Genomic DNA, 22,035 nt, shown 5'->3' with positions numbered 1-22,035 from the left:
TACTCCTTGCTGGACTCCAAGGAAACATCATTGCCTTATTAGATATTAAAATAAAGAGTCAAGAACCATCATCAGTCCAGCACTGTTGACCCCCAAATTACTACGCTTGAATTACAAATTTTTTTGAAAAATGCAACAGAACTTATTGTACCAACACAATCATGGCTAACAACTCCCTCCCTCCCCTCAACACACCTTCAATATCTGTTATGGAGGAGGAGCCCCGTCCATCCTCTTTCTCCAATTTAATCTCTGCGAGGCACCACCTACCAAATGCGTTGCCAGTCCTGTGTCACCAACCTTTTCGTCAAGCACTGCTCTTGGCTTAACGCAAGGAAGAGCTGCATGTGTCCATACGATATATAAAACAACAGACCCTGCACCGAGATGATCGCATGGACAAAGCAGACGCGCCAATACTCTCCTTTCAGTAAAGGCTCCTGTACAGAATTTCTTATGGCAGGAACGGTCCATCAACATCAAAAACCTTGGGAGAAATCAACAGAGCTCCGCACGGTTGAACCCAGTGAAACACCAGGTTGCTTCCAGAATTGGCATCAGGCAGTAGATAAAAGTAGGCTAAGAGGCAGAGCTGCACTCCCAGACATCAACCTGAGCACAGATGTATTTTAAGGCTGTAACACCAATGCTACTCAACAAGAAGTCTTTCCTGGGGGGGTGAGGGGGCAGGAGCAGCACCACAGAGAGAAAAATCATTCTAGTTGCAAACCTTTTCCTTAAGGCTAAGAGTTTGTCAGTTGGCTGACCACAGAAGCTATTGTATGGCAGCAGGGAATAAGCACTGTCCTGAGCAGCTGAAGCCTGTCTTCTAGTGGTAACAGATCCCAGACACAGGTTCCCCCACCCCCCCACCCCCCCAGCACATCCCAAACTGCCATAAAGAGACAAATTCACTCAAGAACTGAAGATGACAGCAGCTTCAGGAATTGCTGTGGTACATAGGAAGCAGTCACAGCTGCTTTTTGGGAGGCTTGCTTAATTTCAAGGTCAGGAAAGGCACCCTTCTAAAACAGAAAGGCTAAAGATGGAAGATGTCAGTATAACAACTGGAGAAGAAAAAAAAAAAGAAAAGAAGAAAAAACAACAACCAAACAAAAAGCCCATTGCATCTTCACCAGCACCTCCAGCAGACTGCCACAGGAGTGCTCCCAGCCTGCAGTCAGAGTTTCTCCCTCCACCCCCAGCTGTGACAGCAGGGGACTGTGCAGGGCCTGACCCAGTGAAGAAAATGCCTTTTTTTTTTGGGGGGGGGGGGAGGGAAGTGGCATCAAAGGGTGCACACAGTCTCCCAAGTAACAACGGCACACGACTAATTTGCAGCAGCCATGCCTGTCCCAAAACAGTACCCGCAGTTCCTTCACATGGACAGTAATTGCAGCACTAAACAGCAACACAGGTAACAGAAGAGCAAAAGTAGACAATCACCAACAATTGATGTTTCAGAAATCAGGGTATTTAGAGTCACTTTATGCAGATTCAATGCCCAGTTCCCCCGTCCAGCAACCGATTCAGGACTCACTTCCATTCCCCGCACAGCGAAAGGCCAGTCTCCCCCCATTAGGTGCTGACGGTTCAGCAGTGTGAATTCCCTTCCTTGCCCCTGCCAGGGGAACACATTTTAGGAGGGCAGCCAGCCTGACCTGTACAGCTCACACCAGGTGAGAAACCCTTCTGCACAGGCATTTCTGGCATTTCAGGCTCTTGGCCATCTCTCATGAGCCACGCCAATCCAGCACCCCAGTCACAAACTTGCTGGTTTTAAATGCCAAAACTCATTTCTGGCTGGAAGCGTAAGAGCTTGTTGGAAGCCTCCTGTATGTTAAAAGCTCTTCATCCCCTGTTGCACAGTGACATTATTTTACACCTTTTAAGTGACGATGCTGATGGAAACGGAGTCGTAACGAGAATTCTCTGCCACACCTTCAGACACATTATTGCATGCTGTCTGTCCCAAGTGACATGGCATTTAATTCAAAGTATAAACAAGTTTTTCATGCTTCAGATTTGAAAGGATACCACCACCAAAGGTTAGAGACAGACAGCCTCCAGCTACTGACATGAGTAAAGACAACAATCCCTTTAAACATTTAAAGCATGTATGCTTTTTCCACCTTTCAGTGCAGAAGTCACCATGCAAAGCAGTATTTCCATTAAAAAGTAGCTCCAGTTTAGATGAACAGAAGAAAAAAAAATAAATCATGTAATGACATATGGTTTTACCAGATGCAGTAATTCGAAACCCAACTTCAAAAAACGAAAAGCAAACATGAAGTCATCATCAAGTTTTCTGTTTTATTTAAGATTTTAGTTTTAATTCTGAAGAAAGAGGTACATTTCCTTGGTTTTAGTTTTAGCGTCAGGTTATAACCATGTTTATTTGTTTCTTTTTTCCTGTCTTTTCAATACTGCACAAACGTCCAGAAACTACAGGGTTAAGTAAAAGCTGCAGGCAGAGGAGGTCAGAGGTTGCTCCTGATGGTGATCAAGTGGCCCCAATGCAGTGCTATCCCAGAGTGCCCTAATCAGGTGAATCTTTGTTTTTTTTTTAAAAAAAAAAAAAAAAAGAAAGAGAGACTGACAGAGGAGACAGAAAGACTGAAGTAAATATCACTCGTGTTTCAGCTGCTTATAATTATATTATGTATACGCTAGGTATTAAATCTGTGAATACTTTTAAAACATTAAAGTTTACTTTAAATCTAAAGCCAAAATTAAAGAAAAATCTTATTCTCCCCTCTTTAAACCACTCTTTAGCAACATGCCAGTTACTCATAGCTATAAGTGTTTTGTCTTTCAACACACTTCATGTCAAACTCTTACTGACTGACACAATAAAAAAAACAACATAGCAATTTCCCTGTGTAGTGCCACACTGAATGCAAAATAAATGCTAGGCCACTGCTCGCCCCACATGTTCAGTAAATTCATTTAAATTAAATACCTTTTTCATGTTTCTGCATTTGATTCTGCATTGCATTTTTTCCCCTGCTGCAGATTGACACTTTTCCACTAGGCAGAAATACTCGTGTGCAAAAGACATAAGACAGTAATATTCTCCTTAAGCATTGAGGCTGTATTTTGATTTCTCTCTCTCTCTTTTTTTTTTTCCTTAGAACAGTTAGAAAATATTTCAAACAGTGTATTTCAAACACTGGCTCAGCAGAAACTTAACAAAAAGATACGGTCATGACCCTGTGATGGCATTGCATTTGGGGGGGAGGTTTGATCAGGAACTGGATTCTTCAGAAAGAAAGATATGACAGGGAACAGTAGGTGGGCATGGGGAGGAGTCAGGGTGGGACACTTCCTGCATTTCTAACGTTTTGGGTTTTATTTTTCTTTTTTTTTTTTTTTTCTTTTTTCCTCCTTTCCTAATGACGATCCAGCGCTGAGCTCTGTAGTAGATCTGTGGGGGTTTTACTGGGGGGTCTGAAGGCTGTCTGAAAGCCTGGGGGTGGGGAATGGAAGCTGGTGGGGTTTGAAGGAGGAGAGTAGGGATTCCAACTGGCTCTGTGCAGAGGGATCTGTGTGCCGAAGGGGTTACTGTGGTGCGTCTGTGATGGTGCTGCACTGGGGCCGTCCACCTCTGTGAGGGCCTGAAGAGATTTTAGCCAATGTGGAGGATTGTCATCTTGAAGGGTGTCTAAACTGTTTCCTGTGGAAGCTGGGATACCTATGAAGAGAAGAAAACAAACAGGGATACAGGCAAGTCAGAGCAGAAGCAATAAGCTGAGCATGAAGGAGGTCAATTTAACCTAACAAAAAGCAACAGTGAGAAAACATGATTAGTCTGTACAGAGAATGCATTTTACATTATTATATATAATTACCCTGCCCACAAAACACTTATCGTTAAATCCAGATATGAGAAAGTTCCCCCTCAGAGCACTTCTTCATAAAACACACATTTTTTCTATCAAACATCCTGCACAAGGACTGCATCCCTGTTGACGTGACCTTACCACACCAAACTACCAGTACACTGCATGCTTCACCTCCTACTCTGCCTACTTGAATCATGCTTCAGCCTCGCTAACAGGGAAACACAACCAGACAGCCTTATAAAAGAGAGCTTTATAAACAAGTGGAGTATGTCCCTTTTTAAATAACAAAGTCCAGTCAATGCCTTCAGTGCCTCAGGACCAGCGGCGCACATACCGGACATGCCATCCAGCAGAAGGGACACCTACGTTGACCCTATAGATAAATGCTGATCCACCTGACTGCCTGCAAAGGTCCCGGGCATGCATTGCAAAGGCCTAAGTGACACTTTGTTATACCTAGTGGTTCCACAAAAATTCCTGGACCCTTGAGTTTTGTGGATGGAAGCTGGAAGAGACCACCGCATACTGACTTTTTCTTTTTTCCAGATGTAAATCAGTTTGTGCCAAATACCCATTTGATGGTTTGCCAGCGGAGCTGAAGGAGTGAGAAACGGTTACCTGTGATGATTGCGGGGTCCATCCAGCTGCCAGGGCTGTCCCAATTCAGGCTGTCGGTGGTGGCAGTGTTGGACGTTGGTACACTGTGGTTGGCGTTGGAGGGGGAAGAAGCATTGGGCAGTCCACCAAAGTTGATGTTAATGTTCGGTAGAAGTGCCCTTAGCCCGTCCTGCCATTCCTTCATATTTAAACTCTCTACAGAACTGCTGTTGTCTGGGAGATTTACCAACAAAAAAAAAATGAAAGATAAAAAAATAAAAAGCTGAAGTTAGAAACAGATGTCCTTCTTTGGTGGGGTATGGGATTTTGTTTTTATTTTTTTTAAACTAAGCATTTAATACTTTCCCTGGCCAAAAACTAGGGTCAATGTTTATGTGATTGATGAATTACTCAGAGGGGCTGGCAGGTTTTAAACCAAGTGTAAGGGAGTGGGAGAAAGATTTAACTCCTCCCCCAATTCATATTTCCCCATTTTTTTCTTTCAGTTCAGAGACTCAAATAATCAAGGGCACAGTGGTTCTCCCACTATTGCTAATAGGGGAAAAACCTACCAGATCCTTTATGAGAAGACCTTTGTTGCAAGCTAGATAACCCAATTCGGCTGCTTTATTAATGGACAGCAGGCTCGAAAGGGTTTTTTTTCTTTGAAGTATATTAAAATGAAGAAAGGCTAGGTAGGGCTTTGCAATAGAAACCGAACATGAGAAACCAGGGAGGTGGAGGAATATCACAAAAGGTGGCTTTTTTTTTTTGTTATAGCTTGTTCATTCACAGCCCTACAGACGTTCTTCCGAAGGAAATGGTAATTAGCTTCTCATGAAGTTGGAGGGAGTGCAATTTCCTCTTGCAGTTGAAGAACAGTAGTGAAAATTCTTTAGAGATCTTTCAAAATAATTCCCGACACAACAACAGCCTCAAAACTTTGGTTAGAAGCAAACTAGCTGGACACCAAAACAGTCAAGTCTCAACTATTTGCCCAAGTGTTTCAGGGTAAGTATTCAAAAAGGTCAACAGGATAACATGGCTATTAGCACTACAGCAAATGATCCCTGAATACAAATGTTACACCACTCTACCTAGAACAGACTATAAGGTTGTGATCCATCTCCCGATTTAGGTATCTCAAAGCAAAACAAACCAGACACAAGCATCCTAATATTTATCAGCCTATACAGAACGTCATACTTAATTAACTTGTGGTCAAATGTATTTTAAAAGAAAGTGTGGGTAGTACACTCTTTTTGACAAAAACCTAGAATCAACTTTTTTTAACTATCTCTTCCTGTCCTAATTGAAGAAAGGACCTTGATGTCAATCAGAAGCATTACAGTGAGATATTTACATAATACTGCTACCTTATCAACATCAAAAGGGATTTAAGTCTTCATGGAAAATTAGAGGATATCACTAGCTTGCAACTCTGTATGTTGGAGAGTTAAGAAAGCAGTCTCACTTGCTATCAAAGCCTGCCTCGGCAATTTTTCTAAAGCTGAATGCTCAGAACTGATGTCTCAAGCAATTACCTTTTACTCGGGGGGGGGGGGGGGGGGTCGGAGTTCTGCATGAAAGCACAGGATTTCAAGAAGTATCTTTCTCCAAGCCAGAGGTTTTTTTAGAATAAACTTTATGTAAGATTCTGCTTCTGTACAGAATTACAGCAAGCAGCTTCAATCACCAATCACAGCAAGTCATACCTCAGTCCATGTCACCAACTGAACTTCTAAACAAATTACTATGCAAATCTGCTATACATCCACTTTGCCTATGACGACTGTTAGAGCAATGCATTCATTTCTAACCCTATGCATGCCTAATGCAGCTGTTCTAGCACAAGCACCCATCTGCATGCATAAATGTTCCCACATAGCCGACACCTAGAATGTCCATGGCCAGACTGATGCTGCACATGGAGCCTGAACAGGGCTAACAGCACAGGTGCCGAGAGTGTGCTACGAAAATCATCTTCTGTGCCTGTGCAAGTTTGCAGAATACATTTGACCACAGACTCCGGAAGGTTTATGATCAACTGCTGTTATCCCCCCTCACTGGCTGAGGCTGGGGAATCACTCTTCCTCAGAGGTTAGAGTGTGAGGTACCTCTATGGGGAAGACAGACAATTCCTAAGCATTCCCATAAGCAAAGACAAGACAGGTCAAAAATCAGGTAGTGGAAGTAAACACAAAAGCCTGCCCGTTACTACATGCATCATGTTACATCTAAAGATTAAAATTTTAAATGCTACAGAAGAAAAACAAATAGCAGTAACAGAACTGCAGCTCTGCCTCAAGCAAGTAACTTAAGATCAGCTTTTTAGTAACATCTTAGCACACAGAAGTAATCAAGCCTCCAGACATCGGTGTGACCATATCCCCACACTGTGTGTAGCAATGTGCTCTGTGGGGCCGGGTATACACGTCCCTGTGGGTGACAAAAAGCAGGCTTATCGGAGATTTATTCTGTTTTGCATCAAGCCATAGTGCATACAAGTGGCTTTCACTTCTACTTTAATTTCTCCTACTGTAAATCAAATCTGCTTCCTGTTCCCTCCAGAGGTCCCACTTCTTTCTTTGCAATACTAATGCACACAGTTTTAAAGAGTTTGGTGCAATACACTCTTCATCCAAACCTATGAAAAACTTCTTTTAAAAAAACAAACCAAAAACCTAGTTACCTGATCCTGGGGTTAAAAAAATAAACTTTTAAAAAGTAATAATCAGAAATATCCTTGATAGATATTTCCTTACAACCCTTTTATACATCCATAAAGCTATTTAAGACAAGTTCTAAATTCATTTTTTGGAACAAAAGTAGCCAGCTCACCATCACAGAAATAACTGCAACGGATTCTGCATGGGACACCACTAGTTTCCGCTTTATTTTCTCACCGCTACTTCTAGCGGCTTGTGCAAAGAAATGCAGCTGTTTACTCACTTCTGCTACAAGGCAAAAAGCACACACAAGATGCTTACTAGGACCACACACGAGCGAACATACTTATAGCAATACCTGTAAGCTGGGGATCTTCAAGCTCATTATGATCTTAATCATGGACATTACTAACCCCCAATATGCCCTCAAAGCTCATGTGCAAGAAAATAAACACACGTAGTAAACTGTACACCTGCAACATGCCATTGAGGAAGTCTAATGAAGACACAGCCACAAAGATGTCATATTTACAAGGACTGGGATGGGAAAATACAGTAGGGCATTAGGCCATTTTGGGCTAAGAAAAAAATAGGTATTTTTGTCATGTTAGTCTCCACTTAAAAAAGACACAATACAGCATACATAAGAGTACAAGCAGATAGCAAGCAGTTGAGATACAAGATTTGCATGGATCAGAAAAGGCTGGCACTGTTTGGTGAGGAGACATTAATCTGTGAGGTAGGTACAGTGCATCATTGCTGTGTACCCTAACACAGAACAAAAGAAAATAAGCAGAAATTGAGGAAGACTGTCTTTATCTCAACTGTCCATACAAAATCAACTTGGAATCACAGAAGCCAAGTGATGAAAGGCCTAAAAGGTTTCAGTTATCTATAAAAAAACATATTACTTATTGCTAGCAAATAAGTTTGTTTATTAAAATCTTGTACTCCTGGGTACAAAAGTGACTAAACAGAGAATTCCAGAAGATTTATTGTCTTTCCCAGACAGCTGGGTTTGCGGGGCAAGCTATGACAAAAACATTGCCTTTTGACACCAAAGATAAAGCAAGCACCATATTCATTACTCAGATGTCTGTAACAGGGGTTTTCAGCTTGGCTAATAAATGTACAAGGTATAAAAATAACCCCAAACGTGACCAAAGTTTCACAACTTTGTCAGACTCCCAGCCTCTAAGGAGAAATGCTGTAATTAAATTATTCTTGTAATATGGGAGGTGGTAAGGGATTAAAATGTATTAAGGTGTTAAAGTAAATGGGATCAATAGAGAATGCAATGCTCTACAACACCCCCTGCACTGTCCTTCAAGGCCTTAGTAACTGTCTATGATAGGTAAAACACCCACTTAGAAAAACTCCTGATGCAACCCAAGTACATGAGCAATCACCAGGCATCATACAGCAATACCCAAACCAAACCATTAAATCAGCATGTCGTTGCTGGAGTCTGACAAGTTTTAAGCAAGAGCCTAAGTGAAAATGCAAGTCTACCCCAAAGGCAGGAGTTATGTCTATCACCTGAAGAAAATAAGTATCTTCAGAAATAATTATTACTCATCCCTCAGCTAGTTTGTCCTTTTTGTTAATTAAGTTTATGCTTCACCATGAAGCTAGTATTGTAGTTAAAAGAGAAAAGGTTAGCTCTCAGTTAATACAGATCTATTAAAAAAGGCATTTGCCTATTATCTTTCCCTACTTCTAAACTTAATTGATTGGAGTAATTTTTTTACTAACTAGCAGACTTCTCAGTTGGACATCATAACCTAGAGGCGTAGGAACCAACACAGCTTCCCTCTTTCAAGGAGTGCAAACACTGTCTCCCTTCCGTAGCATCATCCTAATTTAAGGCAGTATGTCCACAGACAGTGGAAAAACATAGAAGAAAACAAGTTAAAACTCAGTTGACTGCAATGAAAAGATTTTACACACCAGGACAAATTGGATATTCTTCCCCTCATGCCCAAGCTTTGCCTCTGAGAGGAGAGAATGAATAACCTGGTGAAACACCACTGAAAGCACCACTATTCACATGAAAGATAGGCTCAAATAGACATCCTGAACTCCAGTCTTCCCTTGATGTGCACTTCATAATCCTATCTGATATAGTGGAAACTCACGTCAACAGAGGTGAACAGATCCCACAGTTCTAGCACTGAACTTTTTCATGTGTCTGAGGTAGTATGCCAACATGAAATAAAAGCACTTTTATGTAAAATTTTCAGTCAACCACTGTCTTAAAGTAAGCAAAGGGAAGAAAAAAAAGCTTCATCACAAACTTAACCTGTCCACCCAATTTAAATAAAAAATACTTAAAGTTAGCTTAAAATAGAATATGATTGAGAAACCTGAACATTCACCTGTATAAAACCTGATCATCTAATGAATTTCTAAATAAAGTCATTGCCTCATCATGACGTCCTACCAGCCAGTCTGGTAGTGTTACGTCAATATCCTCTCCCTGTAATGAAGGAATAATGTTAATTCCTTCAAATCAAGCAAAGCAGTGTGTGTTTGGGAGAGAGACAAAGAGGATGACGGCCAAGCCAGCAACACTCTTCTGTTGTACATAATCAATATTTCAGAATACTTTTGCACAGGCGTCAGCTGCATTAACACCGGCTGTTCTGCGACTTCACACATTCTGACAAACGACACCACAATGTAGACCCAAAGGTACTTCAGATTTGGCTGCACCGCATTTGTGAAATTGATGCACTTTATCTTTTCTACCGAGGGTAATGGGATAGCATGTCTTATGGTTTACTTGGTGGGAAACAATCCCACTAAAAGGAGTGTTCTACAGACTAGACCGTTTCAAATTATTGCCTCAATTCTGATACAGGTCTATGGTCAAATCTGTATCAAAATTCACACTGTACATTCTTAAATAAATACGACTAATAGCAAAGATCACAAGACCAGCGAGTGTAAAGCAATAGTATTTCTTTGCTCTGCCAAAATTATATTGCAAGCGGTTACACAATTAGTACAAAATCAGGCTCTTATAAAACCATTAAATATATTTATGCCAAGAGTCCTAAATATTCCAGTCCTACTGAAAAGCAAGCAGTCGTGCAAATCTAGGTTGCAATTATTTATTTCTTTTTTAAGAACCCATCAGTATGCCATGTGTGTGACCAAAGCACACAACACTGCTACAGAAAAGCTTCAAATAAGCAAAAGAAATTCAGAGGAAAGCCATCATATGAGAGAAACTTCTTAGCGATGTCACGTACCTGACTGCACAGAGTAGCTACAAAAGAAGCGAAGAAAGTATCAAGGTGTATTCGGTAATAGAATGGCTATTGCAGTGACCTGCTCGTAAGAAGGCGCTTGTGAAATCTTCAAGGACACTGTTACAGTAGCAGTTAGTTTTGAAGCAAGACAACCAGAATGACAAAGTTGGACCCAGGAGGGAAGGGGAAAGAAAAAGGGAAAAAAAAGGAATAGGAAAGACTACCAGAAAGAGCTCAACAGGAGTCTTTCAACTCAATTAGAAACAAATGGAACCACCAGAAAAGCATACCCTTTGCAGTGACATCCCTGTTAATTCCAGCCTGCACTTTGTGCTACCGTTTTCACAGATACCACAGACAGTCTGTGCTTTCCGTGAAACAACCTGTTATGCAATTCTGAGAAGTGACTGGGGCTTCTCTGTTTTCATCTCAAAATGACTTTCCACTGTTGGTATTTATTTTGCAAAAAGTTGTCTAGTATTTCACTCCGGGGGACACACACTAAGAGAACGAAAGGACAATTAGCCACATCTTAAAATAAAATTATGCCCATCACATTAGATAAACTCAAAAGCCTTTCATCCAAAGCTTATATACTTAACCATCAACAAAACAGTTATGGTAAAAACTGTACCTGTGTCACTTTAATACGACTATAAAGCTTGTTTGCTCACAGAATTTTTAAAACCATGAGTAAAATCCCATTTAAACTGCCACCATCAAAGGATTTCACTCAGACTTCACTGATTCTGTGCATCTGTGATTTCTAGGAACCCCACAATGCTGAAACCAAATGAAGTTTTGCGCATTCACAGAGGCCTGAGAACATCACTGGCAGATTAAAGATTGAATCTGTTCACATTTAAACAGCAGTGCTGCTCATCAGGAATACAAGTAGCCACTTCACTTTAGGGAGATATCAAACGACAGGAGCACTAGAAGATAAAGCTAGCTGAAGGGAACATTTAAAATCCTCACTGACATTCTCTACACACAGGAAGCAACTTGGCAATCCACGAAAACAGCTTTCTAAGTGCCATTCTGGAGCGTGGATTTCCAATCTAAGTCTTACAGTCATGAGCTCTGAGAGCTGGGGAAACAAAACAAGTGAACATACATACACACACCTACAAAATTGGTTTTGGCAGTCAAGAGACACCAGGCACGGCTAAGCTTTAAAATAATGCAAGTAAAGCAGCTTTTATCTTGATTCCATATTGATTTCCATGGCTATATTAATTCCACATGTATCCAATTTAAAAGATAGCCAAGTAAATCAAAAAAGCAGTGTTTTAAATTTAAAATATATCAAGTGCAACTTAACATGCCAGTGAGCCAAACTACCAAGTAGAAGAGGAATATATTAAATTCTAAAGTATACACTTCAAAGGGGAAAGTAAGTTTTTCTAAATAATTTTCCTTTTCGATGAAGATCCAACAGTACAACTTTTAAGCTTTCTGTGACTAAATAAGTCTTAAAAGTCAGAAAATTTAATTTATTTTCAGGGCAAATCTGTTCTACAACATCAGTGAGGGGACAGCTCATCTTAGATATTCAGTAGGAAGATTCATATTTGCTTGTATGTACAGTGTCAGAATTTTATTAGGTTTGAGAAAAGCGATTTTACATTAAGTATTCTGGAGTGTTCTTGTGATTGACTTATACTTACCATGGCTCAAGAGACAAAATCTAATATATAATTATAGCAGCCAGCCACTTTAAAAGTAAATTTCAAATCGAGATTCTAACTTGCTTTGAAAAACATGCTTGAATTCATATCAGATATTTCCACAGCACCCCACCATTTTTATTACTGACTTTTTAATTGTTTATTGCTAAAAATGCATAGTGGTCAACCATAGGACTTCAATCAAGTTGGGGCCCACTGTCCTGCATACAAAAAAGACATTATATTCTGTAATGCTTCCACCTTAGTCAATAGATAACCCCTTTTTCGTGTGAGCTAACAAGACACATCCAAAAAAAGCTCGCAAGAAAACAGCCAGTTCTCACTGATAACCTTAAATATTAATATAAATGTAAACTGAGCACACAAAAACTTAAGATACTGAAACAAAGTAAATAGATACTTGAATCCTACATACAGAACAGCTTGATTAAAAAGCTCAGAAAGACACTCATCTGAGAAAACAATTTAATTTTAACTTAATTATACCTGCTGCTTGCTCTTATATACTGCATCAGGGTTCAATCTCACCAGGTAACCCTATCTGTGAATAAAAATAAACCAAACACCTTTGACCTCATATGAAAATCCTGTGTGTACAAGTGTACTTGTGGGTATGTGCATAGATATATGCATAAATAAACGCAAGATACATGGAGTTTGCACTATGGCCAATGCAATAACTAGAACTGGCAAAGAAAAAAATCAGACCTTCAAAGTTGTATCAATAATTAGCAAGAGCCGATCTAGTTATGAAGGTTCTGGATTCCAGGAGTACCCAACCAATCCTCTGAGCAAGGCTGTGAGATTAGCACAATAAACACGTATTCTAAGAAATTATAAACTCATTTTTAATTTTTCCACACCTGTAACAAACAATTAAGGCTGATTTATATTTGTAGAAACTTCAGCCATTCTGTGAGAAGATTAGATAAACTTCAAGAAAGCCGAGAAGAGAAACAAACCTTCCATGACATGAAATTCATTCTGATTACGAAATGCTGTCTTCCAATAGAGGTGACCCACTTTTAAAATACATGTTTTGGGTTGTTTCTGTTTGTTGTTTGGTTTTTTTTGTTTGTTTGTTTGTTTTTAAAAAAATTCCTTTGGGAACAAGCTGAAGTTCAAATGAGGCTGCGATGTAGAAGGAACCAAGAGATGGCAAAAGATGGAAAATATCAGATATTCCTCCCCCCCGCGCTCCCCCCCCGCAAATGGGATTTGGGATCGCTGGGAGGAGAAACACTTTTTGTAAAGCTGCTCTTTCAGTTGCTGTTATCCCTTTAGGATATTTAATTTATGCTTCTCCCCCAATACAGTTTTTAAAAAAGACTATGTTGGCCCTTTCTCAGTGATTCTTCAAGTTGCTCCATTTCAAAATGTGTTTACGCAGAAAGCCTACAAACTGTCTGTGCTTTTTGCTAAAATTCATCAGTCATAACTGATATTTTGCAAGACGGACTTGACTCTGAAGTTTCAGATCCATGCCCAAAGCACAGCCTCTTGTTAGATACTGCTATTAACAGGTGGCACTGCCAAGTGTATTAAATTCCAGTCTTTAAAGGGAAAAATACCAGTTTATTGGGTTGGTTTTTTGTTGTTGTTGTTTTTTTGTTTGTTTGTGGTTTTTTTTTATTTTTGTTTTTTTTTTTTTTTTTTTTTAACATCACTAAGGCAGTTACATCTTTTAGCTCATGGTAGTGGTTTAATTTGCATTTTGAAGTGCCAGTTTGTATTTTAGAAAAGCAGCCAAAAGAACACAACACCCTGAGGCTAAGTATCTGTGTGCTGGAGGAAGGAGACTCATGCTACACTAGCCAACAGAACTGCCTCTTATGATAGTGCAAAGGAGTCCCGAGATCTTATGGATTACCTATGAAACGAAACAGCCTTTCTAACTTTTGGTGAACCAGCTCTAAAGAGGAAGGGGAAAGCTCTTGCTCTATAAGAAATAAATGCAGCCTTCTATCCCTAAAACAGAGGCAAAGGCCCAACATCTAGCGCAGACAAAGCTCAATTGGTGACACTATGACAGACACAGTCTGGAAATTGGATATGAAGTACCTACTGTGCTTGTTTCCCCCTGTTTCTGGGGAAGAGTTACCCAAAAAGCTGTCAGGACTGATGGCCCAGAATGCAAATTGGGTCAGCCACTTAGGCCACCTATTTCAGCCAACACTGCATCTATTTCAAGTCTAGCAGTGTTAATGTGATTAGTCATTCCTCTGATGCATTGCAGCCAAGAGAAGTTAAAGCATTTATTTTTTTTTTTACAGTTTTTTCCTTTATTTTTTGTCACATTTTCTTCTTCTGAAATAAAACGACACACTTAAAAATAGGCATCTTACTACTCAAAAAAGCAGGATGCCTGTCTTTGACTGCCATCCCTAATAATCTTACAATCAAGGATTTTAAGAAATTAGTAAGAGCTTAAAACCAAGCTCCCAGAGATGAGGGCACAGATATTTATATATCAAGCTTTATTTGGAACAGTATCTCCTATACAATCATAAGAAAAAAATCCACAGGGTTTTAAAAACAGTTGCAATATTAGCACTGAAAATGCACTGGGAGGGAAGGGTGAGCATGTGAGATGAGATTTTGGAACAGATGGAGAAGTGGCAGGACTTAAAAGACAGGTGCTGTGGATGAAGTTCTCTTGGAGATCGTGACAAGATTACATTAAGGAAGACAGGCCTTAGCAGTAAATGTAGAAAGTGTATAGGAGTTAAGGGACAAGACACCAGAGGTAGGACAAGGAATATCCATAGCGGATTTCAAACAATGTGACTTCAATCTTGACACCAATTTAATATTTTGGAAATGAATCCAAAATCCCACTTCCATTTACTTTATTTTAAACCTAGCAGCACCACCCTGGGTGCATTAAAAAACAAAAACAAAAAACAACCCAAAAATAACTCCAGATCAATGGAAGCAAGCAAGACAAAAGTTTATTTTCAAATTGAGTTTGTCCCATGTTGTGCTGAACACTTCACCTCTTCACCAGTCAAATAGAAAATTAGTTATGATGGGAAATAAAAGAACTAATTTCAGGGGTGGGGGACACACACAGACACAAAGCACCTTCTAAAGAAAATGGGTGGAAGCCTGAGAACCTCCATGGAAAGAAGTGGGAAGCAGTGGGCACAAGTACTGATGAGAAGAACAACATATTCGGTGGCAGAGGCTGCACTAAGAACAGTCATGTTTGTTGAGGAAAACGGGACGCACAGGGTCTATGCAAGGGTCGATAAAAGCAATGCTGGAAACAGCTGAGGGTCGTTCACAAACAGTACTTTTCATTTTATAATTTCAAAGCAGTGTTCGGGCCTTTATTTTCAAATGAGGAATAACCTTGATATCAAGGTTAACACAGCCACTTCTGAGAGGAGATGCTCTGCACGCTGGAAGGATACAGGCCTTTGGAGGTGCCACACATGGCACCTACAACTAATAACAGTATCAGCCAAGATTTTCACCAGATTTCCTATTTTCCATATTTATACCTAATCTGAGAAAGACTTCAGATATAGGCAGCCATAGATCTAACCAGGGGCACAGAAAAGATGACGTTCAGCTGCCATACCTTCTGCCCAGCTGCTGTTGGAAAGCCAAGTGTCAAGGAAGACCATCAAGTGAACAAGTGGTCTTCTTTAAAGGATTAGGACAGAAAATTAATGGACTAATGCATCTCTTATTGTTAAGAGTAAGGCCATCGATACTTAATACTGGCATTAAACCTTTCACATATTGTCAGGTCAAGATAAAGAGTGTAGAAAATGCTCTTTCAACCACTGCATGCAAAATACAGGGATGTGAGGCAGCACTGTTTAAGTCACATTGCCTGTTGCTAAGGTATGGGATTAAATGCATTTTTTACACAGCATTTAGAGAATTTTAAGTTTTACAACGTGCTGAATTCAACAGCCATACTACACAGGCCAGACCCTCTTTTAAAAAGGCACAGAAGCACAATCCCCCCCCAACTCCATACCAAATTATTATCCTGAGACCACAAAAAAAGTGTCAGCTGCTCTGCTGCAAATTCTATTTTTTTGGTTCCATGACTGTATAAAACAAGCCATGTTTCCTTGTTCAGGAGACAGAATCAACTATTAAGAATCAACCCAGAGAGAGGAGACAAAGTCAAAATGACAAAGGTCAAATAAGAAATGTGTGGCCCAAATGGAAATGAAGTTATGTTTTGAGGAAATATGAAGTCAGACAGGACTCAGTATTAAAGGCAGAGCATGTCAATGTTAATCCTGATATCACCACACTCTTCTCTGTAGTCTAAATAAAGTCTTTTAAACAACATGATCATAGCCAACAAACAGGGATCTTCCTTTGCTTTACTAAAATGTTGTCCAAAAGGTAGCATTAGGCAGGAAAGGATTTGATGTTCAAGACAAGTTTAATAGCTGGGGGCACAGAGGCCAGAAAGTTTAAAGCAGGAGAAGATGCAACACCCTAAGTGGTTCAGATATGGAAGAACTCAGGACTTAAAATAAGCAGGAAGAAGCTGGACCTTCTTAATATAACCTTAATTGCTTTGCCCTCTCTGCTACCAGCTATTGCTTCACAAAAACCAAAATGCAGGCAATGCTCAAAAATGTCCACGCTAATCAGTGTCTTGATAAGGAATGCAGCAGCACCACCACAAAGATTGCTGCGTGGCACCCAAACTTAATAGAATGGTCTACCTATTTATTGTTTCAATCTCATCTTTAAACTGACATAATTCCATCAGTTAGGCTGTACATATTCAAGAGATACAAGCCACAACATCAAACCAAAAAAGTCTTGAGAGAACAAAATTTTGATTTGTCAATTGTATTCAACTATGAAGATTTATGACATTCAAGCCCCCTGTTTTGAAGTTTCAGGAACAGTTCACAGAAGTCTACTGCAATCTCCACATCAGTGGGCTTCATCGCTAAAGTAACTTGATGGATTTTACAGTGGCTATCTCCAAGGAAAATGGGTAAAACCTTTTTCTTCCCCTACCCTGAACAGGGTTTAATTATTCATGCTTCCTATCTGTCTGTGTCCATTTGACTATTTCCTTTATCTTAGATTTCTAATATACATATGATATACATAAATTACCTGTCTGTGTTCAAGAAGCATTTGGACAACGCTCTGAGATGTATGGTTTAATTTTTAGGCTGCCCTGTGTGGAGTCAGGAGTTGGACTCTACGAACCTTGTGGGTCTCTTTCAACTTAAGGGGTTTCAATGGTTTACATGGGAAGCACATACACACAATATTCTGTAACATTACTCTTGGAAGAGTTCAAACTATCTCATTATTATTGAATTGATAAGTTCTTACAATTAAGTTCTCATTTGCAATTATGTTCAGGATAATTATGAAATTAATAAATGAAATACCAGGTAGTGTTTCAAGTTAAGTACTTCATCTTGGACAGAACTGACAGGAAAGATGGACTAACCATTTACAACTTTTTCCTCATACTTTTAGCTGTGTGAATTTGTTCTTATCCTTTGTCTATGTAATAAATTCAATGACTACCAACCACTCAGTAAACTCAAGAAAATAAAGCTATATATTTCTATTTTCCCATTATTAATATGCATGCATCTCATTTTATAAGCATCTTTGAGACCTACTTTATGATTCAATACTATACCTATTATTTTAGGACACACCACTGGGCAGTAGGGTAGCTATCAAATTACAAAGAGTTTCCTATTATCCTGAAGTAACATAAAAATAAAGGCACACACCCATCCACGTTGCTGTCAGTGGATCTTTCTTTTGGCATTATCTGCAGAATAAAGGATAGCCGCTGTCCTGTATTCTTAGGATAGCTTGCACACAATCTAGGGTAAGACTGCTTTTAGCAACAATCATGCTGTCCATGAGTAAGTCACTGAACTTTCTTCCTGAAGCACAACTACACAGTTATAACTACACAGTAAATAATCCAATCCATCCCACACCGCAAGTCTAAATTGTCCCTTAAAACGAGAACATGTAGCATCTGCTACAGTTTGCAAAATCATATGGTGGGGGGAGAAAAAAAATGTTAGTTTGGGAATCAGTCAATCAAAAAGTTCATTTAAGTATGGGTTGGGGACAAATGTAAGCCTGATGAATATGACACATTTCAAGTATATGCATAATAAAATTAAAGTCAATCATGTGTCATTTCACTGGCAACAGCAGAATGAGTTTAATAAATACTACTTCCCCTGAGAAATAAGCTACCAAATTCCATATAGAAATTATTTTAAATGAGAGCTTAAAAAAAAAAAGTAGGTAGTGCCTGTGTCCCTCCATTTAAATCTGGAGCACATCACAAATCAGCCCTACCTGGAGCTGTGGGGTTATGAATACAGCACAGCTCTGATTCTTGACTAAACAAAAAGTAGTCTCAGAACATTATGTTTAACATGTCACAGATAAGAATTTCAAATTCACGTGAATACTAATGCCTACCTAAAGCAGAAGCAGCAACAGTTTAAGGTATTTTCTTCATACAAGCTTCCAAACCATAAATACGCTTAGTGAAATCAACTAAAATTGGATTTAGAAAGCCTAGAAACATAGTAAACTAAATTCATACAAAGTTATAGTTTTTTGGTCTGCTTGTTTTCACATAAATGAAATAGAGAAGTTGAAAAGGCTTGATTAAATAAAGCAGGTAAATGCACAGAAAAAAGGAATGTTTGGGTGTTTTTTTTTTTTTGTTTTTGTTTTTTTTTTTTTTTTAAATGACTGTCTACTATTATCTGCTTTAAGAATTTATAGTCCTGTAAAAATTGTGACCAAAGACCTTAGGGAACATGCAACTTCAACAGCAGTTGAGGGTCTCTGCTAAACGACATAACGTGAAGTTTCACCTGCACTAGGTTTCTCTTGCTGTTACATCTGAAACTGTTGACTTGACATTTTCAAAAACACTCTAATACAGACTAATAAAAGAGCTAACAAAAAGGAGCTTCAGGTATACTACAGCTAATCTCTCCATACCACCAAATGGCTATTATGATACGCACCACCTTTCTAGTAGGCCAGCTAGAGTCTGTTATAAAGCATTGTAGTAAAGTCCCATCAACATGATTTCTCTGTACTTGTACACCACCACCCCACTGGACAGCTGTATCTGTAATCAAATGAGGAAACTAGGAAAAGTCTATAATTATATACCTGCTATTCATAGATTAACAGCAAGCATAAAGAACAAATTATTTAAAAAAAAATAAAAGGAATTCATTGAGACCTGTACACTAGATACAGATTTGAAAAGACAGAATAATCAATAAACTGGAAACTATTAAGTCAGCACACAAAAAAGAAATATGAGGGCATCTAGTGACTTTCAAATTATTTGTACTTCTGAAGCAGTCAGACCACTAAAGAAAACCCTAGGCACTAGATACCGTACATATAATACAAATCCATAACCCAGCAAAGAAAACCAGAACTACCTGAGACTTCAGCTAATTTCTGACAACAGGGAAAGAAAAAGGAGTAATCTGTTTGGCCAAATTCTTTTTTCAAGATATATCAAAGCTGACACGTAGATCAGCTGAGAAGTGTTTGCACTGTAGCAATTGCTGCTATTTAATTGCCAGCCAGGCAACTAACAATGTTTTCTAAAACAAGAGATTGAGACCAACTCAAAGGAACTTTCCACAGAGACTACAACAGATGTTTATTTTCTGGTTTTAGCATTGCATCTGCCAAAAATATTTTGAAATTAATTGGTTCTAGCAGTTGCATACAAAAAGAGATAAATATCAACTTTATTGCCTTAAAACATATAGAGGAAGTACATGGCATGGGCTGTGCATCAGCCAACACCACACAACTGGCTCCTCTTCAGTAGTCATATCAAGGATCTGATAGTCTTCTGCAAACACAGAGATCCACTTTCAAACTGCCAAAGGCAATTAAAGTAATGCAATTTAAAGAATACTACAGCAAACCTAGACTCAATCTGTACTACAAATGGAACTTTTTCCACCTCAAGACTTTTTCTGGTCCCCCTAGTCCAGAAGATGGTTTTCTTACTGACCACTTGAACTAGCAATTTTTAGAACCGAGTGGTAAAATCGAAACTTGATGTCATGCAATGTTCCTGGAAGTTCCATGCAGTTTATGGGAAAGCATGCAACAATCTGCAGTGCTACAGATGCTGCATTTTTCACTCCACATCAAAAATAAATTTCACAGAATCACACAGAATCACAGAATTATCAGAGTTGGAAGGGACCTCTAGAGATCATCTAGTCCAACTCCCCAAATTTTTTTTTAAACACTTCAGTGTAATCAATATCAGTCGTTTTAGTCTAAAAACTTCACCACTGCCAGTATAAAGAGTTTTGAACTACTTGCATTTGTAGTCTGGACCAAGTGTTTATATTACGAATCAGCTTAAGGACCCTACAGCAGTACTGTAGCTTCAACAAGCCTTCAAAGAGGACAAACTACACAGAAGTAACAGCCAAAATCAGCTCTTGTACTAGAGCATCAAAAACACAGAGATTTTTTCTAGGTCACTTTCTTATAGCAGAGCTAGTGCTTCTTAAAACTCATGAAAAGAAAGTAACACTGGCAACATCTCAAGAAGATGTTTTCTCCATCTCAAGGCTACAAAGAGCTTACAGAGACTTTCTACCTGCAGTTCATTATACACTTTACAGAACTTTTTCCCCCTGTTAGGAAAAGAGAACCTGTTTGGGCCAAGCTAAATCAGAAGCATGGAAGGACTTCAAAGTCCAGAAATGAATTTTCAATCAAGACAAGTATTGTTACAATTAGCTCCTTAGTTGTAATGTTTGCTGCAAGAGCCTATCAATCCATTCAGGGCAGCCTGAACTGGCCTGACTGTAGACTTATTTTTCTCCAACATCACCACCCTCACAATCAGGATGAATCCTCTTACACACATTGCAAGCACCCATTCAGTGAAAGATTAGCATAATATTAAGGCCATCTGAAGTACAGAAATGAACAGCACTGAATGTTTTATTGTGCAGCCATTTGGTTACGCACAAGAGGGAAGAACCAAGCCAAGACATCTGGCACAAATTACAATCATTACAATTCTTCGCACAATTTTAAGAACTCTGGTCAGCACCTGCATGTCGACATGGAAGTCGCAATGCAATTCCAGAGGCTACTTTTAAGGAAAGCCAGTCTGGCAAGACTGAAGAACCAAAATACCGATCTGCTTTGGCATAAAATTAAGCGGGCACAGAATACTCCACCTTCCTTATAAAGCTCAATATTACAAGGCTAAACATCCAGTTACTTTTTTTTTTAAATAGAAAGGGCCTACTTAAAACAATTATTCCTCCCTCTGCTCATAAACCTAGTATGACAGTCAAGAGACACCACTCTACCACTTGTAGACGGCTATTCCCTTTTCCTGTCCTGGCTCAGAAAAGCTGAAAGCATGAATTAAGTCATATTCACTGCTGTCCCAATTCACCTACCTGATATAGGGATCCCTCCCAGACCTGTGCTGTGTTGTGGTGGGAGACTCAAGTCCAAGAAATTACTATTTGAGGTGGGATTTGCTGTGTGGTTCAAGTGCATGATGCTATTGCGTGGGAAGGCCATCCAAGGATAGCGAGCTGCTTGGCCTGGAAAACTGAAGGAGTTGTAAACTGCTCGATGCTGTTGAAACTGTGGGAACCTCTGTGGCATGACTGGAAAGGTGCTACTGAGAGAGTTGGCATTTGTGGGTGCAGCAGGATGCAGGAATCCAGAGCCTGGCCCTTTGGCAGTTGTAGTGTGTGGGGTAGGGTTCTGAAGAGATGTAGGCGAGAGGGAAGGTTGGTCTTGGACTGACAGTTCCTTCTCAATCAGGTCTGCTAAGGCTTTGCGGGTGATGTCAAAGGGGTCAAACCCTAAGTCGTCCTCTTGCTGTTTGGAGGAACCAAACCCAAAAGCCGCTTGCCAGTCTGTGGAGGAGGATACTGGTATAGTTTCTGTTGGA

At 39.5% G+C, this 22,035-nt stretch overlaps 1 protein-coding gene across 3 annotated transcripts in view; it reads right to left on the bottom strand.

Annotated features, from left to right (window-relative positions):
* Nucleotides 1-2,298: 2,298 nt before the first annotated feature.
* Nucleotides 2,299-22,035, bottom strand: part of CNOT4 (CCR4-NOT transcription complex subunit 4) — a 58,493-nt gene continuing 38,756 nt past the window's right edge. For 2 of the 3 annotated variants that reach the window (XM_082479477.1, XM_082479478.1), the window contains 3 exons: nucleotides 21,530-22,027; nucleotides 4,464-4,676; nucleotides 2,299-3,694 (listed from right to left, as the gene is read on the bottom strand). In XM_082479477.1, coding sequence (XP_082335603.1) covers nucleotides 3,393-3,694; nucleotides 4,464-4,676; nucleotides 21,530-22,027 — 1,013 coding nt within the window. In that variant the 3' untranslated portion in view covers nucleotides 2,299-3,392. The remainder of the gene's footprint in view (nucleotides 3,695-4,463; nucleotides 4,677-21,529; nucleotides 22,028-22,035) is intronic. The other variant, XM_082479479.1, reaches the window with a different exon arrangement.

The sequence above is a fragment of the Vanellus vanellus genome, assembly GCF_965231255.1.
Source record: "Vanellus vanellus genome assembly, chromosome: 1".
Classification (NCBI taxonomy): Eukaryota; Metazoa; Chordata; class Aves; order Charadriiformes; family Charadriidae; genus Vanellus; species Vanellus vanellus.
Note: the sequence above shows the minus strand (reverse complement) of the source record. Positions and strands in the feature narration are given on the sequence as shown.